A 9240-nucleotide genomic window follows, 5' to 3' on the forward strand; every position below is an offset into this window, starting at 1 on the left:
TTTTAGGCCCCTTGTATAAGAAAGGATGTGCTGACATTGGAGAGGGTTCAAAGGAGGTTCTCTAGAATGACGCCAGAAACAAAAAAAGTTAACATATGAGGAACATTATGGCTCTGGGTCTGTACTTCCTGGAACTTAGAAGAATGTTGGGTGATCTCATTGAAATCTATCAAATGTTGAAAGGCCTAGATATAGATGTGGAGAGGATATTTCCTACAGTGTAGGAGTCTAGGACTAGAGGGCACAACCTCAGACTCTAGGGACATCAGTTTAAAACAGAGATTGAGGAGCAATTTCTTTAGCCAGAGGGTGGTGAATCTGTGGAGACCAACTCATTGGGTGGAGGTTGATAGATTCTTGATTAGCCAGTGCATGGAAGGTTATGGGGAGAAGACAGGAGAATGGGGTTAAGATGGAAATGGATCAGTCACGACGAAATGGCAGAGTAGACTTGAGCAGAATGGCTTAAATCTGCTCCTCTGTCTTTTGGTCATATGGTACCAATAAGACGTAGGTCCAAGTGCCAATAAATTTATCTATTTTGAAATAAACTCCTACTTGAATACAAATGCATCTCAAGACAGGAGGATACCTTGTTCCGGACCAGTCTACTCTTTGCCACTGGTCCCATGCATTCTACAGCCATCCCCTACATCAGCAGCCAAGTTGTAAGAATGACTTCCATGCTGGAGATTTGCTGTTACAGGGTTTACATACCGGGCCTTGTAAAAATATTCAGCTTCCCAACACTGTGTTCACGTAAGTGAGTAATACAACCAGGGATTTTTATTTGTGAATCACCTTTTTTCATAGTTGTGCCCTAAAAACAGTGAAAATTGTAAAGCATGAAAAACTACAAATTCAAATACTGAAATGTCAGCCATTAAAAAGTATTCATCCCCCTTGTTCAGTACAGTTGAACCATCCCTCGCAGCTATTATGGCCAGTAATCTTTTTTGGATAAGTCTGTATTAGGTTTGCACCACATGATGGAGCAAGGTTTGCCTATTTCTCCTTGTAAAATTGCTCAAGCTTTGCCAGGTTAGTTAGGGAGTGGTGGTGGACAGCAGTCTTAAGGTTTTGCCAGAGATGTTCGATCTTATTAAGGTCAAGACTGACTGGACCATTCAAGGACATGAATTTTCTTCATTTAAAGCCACTCCACAATTGCTATGGCAGTTTGAATTGGGTCACTTCCTGCTGAAAGACAAACTTTCTCTCCAGTTTAAGCTTTCTGGCAGAGGCTAGCAGGTTTTTATCCAGGATCTCTCTGTATTTAGCAGTATTCATCTTCCCATCAATCCTGACCAGATTTCCAGTCCCTGCTGCTGAAAAGCATCCCCATTGCATGATACTACCTCCACCATACTTCACATTAGGGGTGGTGTTACTGGCTGATGTACAGTATTAGATTTATGCTTAACGTACCGCTCAGTGTAGAGGACAAAAAGTTCCACTTTAGTCTCATCCGACCACAAGACCTTCTTCCACATCTATACAGTATCTTTTAAGTGACACCTTGCCAAGTCTTTACAGGCAAAGAAATGTTTTTTTTTGTTTAGCCAGGGGTTCTTCCTTGCCACTCTTCCATAAATACTCTTTTTGCGCAAGGCCTTTAGAGATTATGGAGCCATGAACTTCATCTTCAGTTGCAGCTACTGAACTCTGCAGTTCACTTAGAGTGACTATTGGCATCCCAGTCGGCTCTCTTACAGGTGCCATTCTTCTCCGGCGACTAAATTTAGAGCGGTGGCCTCACCTAGGCAGTGAGACTGTGGTTTCATATTTTTCCCACGTTTTACAATGGACTGCATTGAACTGAGAGGTATTTCAGTGTCTTTGAGATAGCCTTGTCCTCTTCTACGGGTTTGTGCTTTATTATCATTTCCCTGACTCACCTTAAATGCGCTTTTGTCTTGGCCTGTTGAAAATCTACTGTACTGTTGGACCTTTGGGGGGGGTGGGGGAGGTACTTATTCAGATGATCCTCCAGTTTTCTACATCAACAAATCGGGTGAGTTGGTAAGGTCAGTGGTCCCCAACCTCCGGGCCGTGAAGCATGCAGGGGTGCAGCGGTAGCCGGAGCGCACCCAGCAGATCTTTAAGGAAAAAGCCGAAATAAACAAGCTAATTAATTAGGTGCTGCCCAGAAGCCAGTCTTCATTAGAGGAACTGAGGTGGAGAGGGTCAATAACTTTAAATTCTTCGGCACTAAGGATCGACGTTTCTCTCTCTGAAAAGTGTCGGAGGATCTGTCCTGGGATCAGCACGTAACTGTCATTACAAAGAAAGCACGGCAGCACCTATACTTTATTAGAAGTTTGTGTAGATTCAACGTGTCACGTCGAATCTGACAGCCCAGTCTTTTCAGCCTGTCTGGGCTGGTGTTTAAATTGACCAAACAATGGAACAGCTAAAGGCTCCAGCGCCCTAGAAAGAGGAGTGAACATTGCGTAGAGCAAATGAAATCAGCAATCACCTCTGATCTGGGCTGACATTTACGTGCCGGGCGGCACCTAATTAATTAGCTTGTTTATTTCGGCTTTTTTCTTAAAGGTGTGCTGGGTGCGCTCCAGCTACCGCTGCACCCCTGCATGCTTTGCGGCCCGGAGGTTGGGGACCACTGGGTAAGGTAATACATAGTATTGCACCTGAGGAGCGTTAGTGTAATAATTACAAAGGGGATGAATAATTTTTCAGCCTCACAATTCTGGCTTCTAATTTTTGGTAAATTGTTGACAGGTTTTGGAATTTTTCTTTTGTTTTGACATGATGTAAAGTGTAGATTAGCTCAAAAATCTTTCATATATTTTAGATTTAGAAATTGATACAGTAAAATGTTAAATAGTTGTGGGGCAGAATACTTTTTCAAGGTACTACTGTAAATAAACACAATGCAAAAGAAACAATAAATTTTGTGTTTTGTTTTTATCACTTGATGCTGTGGGACAGTCAGATTTGTATACAACATCAACACATCACTTTGGTTGGCGGTCACATCCTACTTCCTTTAACATGCCCTCTGTAGTCCAAGGACCTGAGTAAATGCATCAGAGTACATTGCTGTCACATGCTTCATCTGTGATGCACTGCATTTGGGGGGGGGGGTGCGGGGGTGCTATAGTAGCTATAGCCAGCTCCTTAAAATAATCCCTCAGTCTTTTCTCCACTTCTACTATCACCTTGCTTTAACCCATAACATTTTGGACTCCTACACCACCTTTCTCCCATGAGTCCTGATCCTCAAGTGCCATCCATTTCCTGGACATCCTCACTACTTAAACTCTTTCCTAATCCACAAGTATTGCCCAAGAAAGAGAATGCATTCAGATAAAGAGCACAGCAATGTCTCACTAACACTGCAGATGGAGACGTCTCTTTATTTGTGTTTGGTCTAGAGAGGCCATAGCAAAAGAGGGACCTGGTTGTGGCAGCCAACCCAATCATATCCAATTCTTAATTCCCCACAGCATTGAGTGACTAGTAACTGACAGATCTTGTTATTTCTTTTAGCACAAGCCTTGTCCATTCTGAATCTAATGTTGGCCTAGGCTGTTAAATAATAGCACTGGATCACTTTGCCATTGCCAGTAAAGTGAATTAATGTGTGAGAGAGAGAGAGAGAGAAACATCCTGCAAGAACACATCTCCACCTTAATGGGGGGAAATGGCTTTATGTTACATAAAATTGAGATACAAACTGTCTTCTAGGAACATTGCCCCTCTGTGATGGTGGGGTTTTCTGCAGAGACCTTTTAATTGTTCTGGAATAGTTAACCTGCTCATGGTCACAGTTGCCTGTGGAATCAGTCTGCTGGTGAATCACCCACCAAGACTGAGGTTATTTGCTGCTAAATTGGCTAAAGGAACTATCAGAGGGGGTACTGAATATGTAAGGTACTCGAGGCATTTATTATTTTTCCTCTTTAACTGTTAAGTTATTTTTTCACCATTATTGTAAGATGTCTGTTAATAATCTGAATGTTCATGTTGAAGTTTCAGTTGTGTAAACCATAACTAAGAATGAAGTTTATTGTCATTAATCAGGTGAAGAACATTATCTATCATGCTGTGAAAGATGCTGTTGGGACTTTGAAGGCTGAGGAACCCAGACTGGGCAAGTCATAGAGGAGCCTTGAATGGAAATCAGTGACTCAGAGGAACTGTTCTGTAACATATGCTCATTAAGAATTACATGCATTTAAAAATGGAAAGGATGTTTTGGTGGAAGTTAAAATGTTCAATAAAAATTCACCACATTATCACAGTGAAATGTAGTATCAGCTTCGCTGTTTTCTGCAGCAAGCTGTAGAAACAGAAGATTTGGGAGAGTGTCACATTGTAGTTAGTTTTGCACTGAGTTAGTGGTTATATTTAAACAAAAGGTCCCTTTCCCCTTACTTTATCCATATTCATACAAAGTACTGGGTTAATGAGAAGTGATCTTATAGAAGTAGCATAGCCCATGGTTATAACATTCTCATGTTCCCAGAAAGAAGAGTAAGTTTAAAGGGACAGCAAGACTTTTTGTTGGCTCACGTTAACTATGGTCAAGTGATCCCTGGTTTTATTTAAGTTTAATTTTCTTAAAGATCTTTACAACATTCCAGAGACTTGTTGTTACCAAGCTGTTTCTGTGTAGTTCCTGGGCACTCATAGTTACAGCCAGAACTTACTGGAATCAAAAACAAACTGCTAAATCAGGTGAAGCGATATGAGTTAACATGTTACAATTTATAATTTGGAGTAATATCTGCATCACTCGTTATCCATTCCCGCCAGGCCCCAATCGCAAACAGAGATGGGAGGCAGAATTGGATTTCTGTTCAAGTCTGTGGATGTTAAGGTTTTAGAAATGTAAAACTGTCTGAAATTAACTTTGTTTTTCATTTTCTAAGATGGATTTTTGTCTCAACTGCAGATATTTATAAACAAGTTATTTTACTATATAAAGAAGCAATCTCTTTCCAAATAAATCTTTTTGACTGACCTGCTGCAGTATGTACCTTCACCTGGAAGCATAGAGAATGCAGACAAGATTTCAATGCCTCATTTTCTGCTGCAGTATGTACCTTCACCTGGAAGCGTAGAGAATGCAGACAAGATTTCAATGCCTCATTTTCCTCTGTCAGTTTATTTGCGAGGCATACTCGTAATGTTTCTGTCAGCAAGATGTTGGGCCATGCAGCCCAGAGAATCGGGTCCTGTTGGCTCTAACGTGAGTTGAGTTCCCTTGTTTAAAGTTGAAATTTAATTAAATCATCTGGAGAAATGTCAGTTTCATTGTCAAACATCAGACAGTGAACTGGGTAGTAAGGAAGGATTAAGTGCACGTAATTTGAGGGTTTGCCACGTGGAGATCTTGAGTGACAAAACAAAATCTCAATACTAAACTGGAGTCAGCTGCAATTAAAGTAATACCTCTGAATTGATTTCTTTTTAACTGTTAACAACATGTGGAGAAATACTCATGCAATATTGATTTGATTAAAACATTTAAAAAGCTCTTCAAACTGTCACGACCCCCTCAAAAATTATTTTTAATATCTTTCAACATAGGAAGCCATTCAGCCCATCAAGTCTATGCCAGTTTTTAGCATTTTCCCACAATCTCATTCTTCTATTGGTATTCCTTGTAAACCAGTCTCTCCTGCATGCCCATTGATTTTCCCTGATTCTCCTACCTCCTAGACTAGGGGTAATTTATAGTAACCGATTATGCTACCACCATGTCTTTGTGATAAGGAACAAAACTAGTGTACCCAGAAAGCCATGTAATCACACAGGGAACATGCAAACTCCACATAGACCGGACTGGCAATCAGTATTGAACCCAGTCTCTTGAATCTGTGAGGCATCAGCACTATTGCTGCAGCATTATGCCTCCCTCCTTAGTCCCTGAGCCTTTCGTTGTTTGTTATCAGGACAAAGATATCTAAACATGCATTCTGACTCTAACTGAACAAACTATAATCAAAAAAAAATTGAAGCAGTCTATCTCTCGTTTCATCTGATTTCCATTACAGTTCAAATGCTGAACTGTAAGGTAATACTTGGTGGTTAAACTAGTCTTGGTTAAGCAGGACTCCCGTTTATCCAGATGTCTGAGAAGTATTTCCAGTTTCCTGTTCCTTTACCAATTATCAAAGGTTCAGTATTCCTATTGTAAGTAGACAAATCTTCAAGAGGACTATTAAGAACTTCATGCATCTTGATTAATCCCTTGACTCTTGCGATGGTATTTATCAATGTTGAGTTTCATTATGAAACAAAGTTGGAAATTATTTTATTCAATCATTAGGATTTTTTGTTTTTAATAGAACATAGGTTTTATGAACCCTGAAATCAGGGTGATGATACTTAGTTGATCAAGGGTGTGAATCAATAGTTTTATTCTGGAAAGTTTTGTTTTAGTGCTGGCAGTTTCCTTCGTGCACATATGTGAATGAAAGTGTGGCTTGGAGTGTTGAATAGAAGGGCAGAAATATCTTCAACCCGGCAAGAGCCAAGATGAAGAATGATGAGGGAAGTGAGGCTCAGAATGCATATCTGATCACCCGACCTATCCATATAATGAAGTAAAATGAGCTTATCCATAGACATTACACATTTTTCATTTTAAATCTAGTTTACTGCATTATTTATTATGTTTGTGTTTGGATTCCACTTGACAGATTGCCATTCTAAGAGTCATGGAAATAATCAACACATATCTTGAGTTCTCAACTTTCTCTTTAAAAATAAAAATTGTGATACTTCTACCTGAGAATTATTCTTCACTTCTATATAGGAATCCTAAACTTGTTATTGGGGCATATTAGCAGGACATTGTAGGGATATAACTTCTACTTTTTGTATTCAGTTGCCTGTAAACTCCTATCAAAAGAGTTTTTCTTTTTCCTTGCGATGATGATTTTTACCTTAAGCTCCACTCTTAATGAATTAAATCAACTCTGAGTCAGTGAGGTTCAGCTGTGTAGTAATATTTTGCACTAGTTACAGCATTGAAAGAAAAACACAAAAGTGTGCAGGGTGACAAAAAAATCATACTCATTGGGGAAGGTTTTACAGGTCTGCCACATCTTCCAGCATATTTCACCACCTTTTAACTTCGTAGAGGGTCGGTGTATATGGCCAAGCCCTCTGCAGTCTTAAAACGTAACCAGATCTCAAAGGAAAAATGAGCACAAAATGTGGACTTTACCCTTGATGATACCAACTGTCAGCACATGACAGACTTCCGGCTTTGGCATTCGTTCAGATTTGACAGTACCCACTTTTTTTCCCAAACAGACTGCTTCCAGGATTCAGTATTTAAAACCAAAACTGTCTCTAGAAGTGTGTATTTTGTTTTTTTTTTGGGCAGGTACCATAGTACCGTTCGTAAATCTGATGTTTTTGTTGATATGTAAGCTGTTGTGACTTTTTAATAAAAGGATAAAATTAAGAAAAAAAATACTGTCACATAATGTAGAATACTTGTCTTCATTTACTGCAAGCATTTTGTGAAGGGCTGATTTAGGTTTCAATATTCTTATTAAAATTTAAAGAAAATATTTCTGTCCTCTTGATTTATTTACAACTGCTTCTGACTACAAAGCCCACCAGTATATTAAGTGACTTTAAATGTACTGTAATTTAAACAGCTTCCAAAAAAAGTGTTACACCATCATTATATTTAATCACGTAGGAATGTAGGGCAACAGCTGAGTGTATGTGTGAAGTGTCAACCACGCTCACTAACTGGTACTATATATTGCAACAAATCAAACGTTTTAGAAACTTTTGTCCAGAGAAAAGGCTGGTTTATATTGTTTCATGTGTTTTCTTAATGGAATAGTGCGAGGCCCAGGAAGCCTATCTTAATTTACTGTGCATGTCAACCATTCAGAACTGAATCGTAAATTTGATCTATAAAAGAGCAAAAGGCAAAAATTTAACAAGCCCCTCAAAAAGAAACCCACAATTACATGGTAGCAGTTAACACAAACACAAGAAAATCTGCAGATGCTAAAAATTCAGTCCTGATGAAGGGTCTCAGCTGTTTACTCTTCCTTAGGTGCTGCCTGGCCTGTTGCATTTTGTGTGTGTTGCTGTAGCAGTTAATCCTGGCAGAGTATTATTAATATAAAAGTAATGTTAAAATGGGATCAGAATCAGACTGATTATCGCTGACTTAAATGACATGAAATTTGTTTTGCAGCAGCAATACAGCACAAAAATATTAAGTTACTATAAATTACAAAAACAAATATTGTAAAAAAAGTAACAAAGTAGTGTTTTTGGACTATTAGAAATCTAATGGTAGAAAGGAAGAGGCTGTTTCTGAATCATTCAATGTGAGTCTTCAGGTGCTTATACAGTACCCCCAATGATATGATGAGGTTGTGAGGCGGATGGTGGAGGTCAGGATATGTAAAATGATGAGTAACTTGAGAAAAGGGAGGAAGAGTGAATTTTAAGTATGAAACTAGGTTGAAAATTAAGGCCTAGTTTGTCAGTGCTCAGCAAGCATGTGCCAGGGAGAAATGGTTCTTGAAGGTGGAGGTGAATTTTGAATGATATTGAGGCTAGTGATCTTAGGAATGTGACTGAAGATGTGAGATGAAATGTCAAGTTATAGGTTGCTTAAGGTTAATTTCTTAGCAAAATGGTTACTCAATGTGTTTGATAGCCTAAAGGGAGAGAGAGATTATCATAAAGGGCAATTGCAAATGTTATGTCAGAGGGATTTGTATCAATCATCTTAACAGAAGTATGCTTGGAACTTGCGGTTTTGATGTAGTTTCTTCATGTAAGAGGCATAACTTCAAAAGCTGTGGTCAGAAAGTACTGAAGATAGAGAGTGAAAGAACAGGATTGGAAGACAGTATCCAAGTAATTATGGGATTGAGGGATTTTTAAATTTCCAGGTAGTAACTGAACTTAAAATCAGCAGAAGTTACAGAAATGGTCCATGTGAATTTGAGAGCAGGGTAGAAGATGATGATGCAAACTTGACTGTAGTGGTTACTTTAAAACTTGCCAAAAAAATGCTGAGAGACTAACCTAGATTGACACTGTATGATGTACTTGCAAAATCGAAACAGGTACATTTGATCCTTTATTACAAAACCAGCAAAGATGAACAATCTTGTGATAATAAACTAAGGAAACTAAATTAGTGATACAGTGTTCAAATCAGTGTATTTTAGCGTTCCAACAGCATCCCATTTAGCGTAACTAAGCGGTCAAACTATA

At 38.9% G+C, this 9240-nt stretch overlaps 1 protein-coding gene across 2 annotated transcripts in view; it reads left to right on the forward strand.

The window, feature by feature from the left end:
- LOC140200380 (lysine-specific demethylase 3B-like) overlaps positions 1 to 7554 on the forward strand; it is a 132685-nt gene extending 125131 nt beyond the window's left edge. For both annotated transcript variants that reach the window (XM_072263634.1, XM_072263635.1), the window contains one exon: positions 4048 to 7554. In XM_072263634.1, the coding sequence (XP_072119735.1) occupies positions 4048 to 4128 (81 nt within the window). In that variant the 3' untranslated portion in view covers positions 4129 to 7554. The remainder of the gene's footprint in view (positions 1 to 4047) is intronic.
- Positions 7555 to 9240: the final 1686 nt, after the last annotated feature.

This window comes from Mobula birostris, chromosome 7 (genome assembly GCF_030028105.1).
Source record: "Mobula birostris isolate sMobBir1 chromosome 7, sMobBir1.hap1, whole genome shotgun sequence".
NCBI lineage: Eukaryota > Metazoa > Chordata > Chondrichthyes > Myliobatiformes > Myliobatidae > Mobula > Mobula birostris.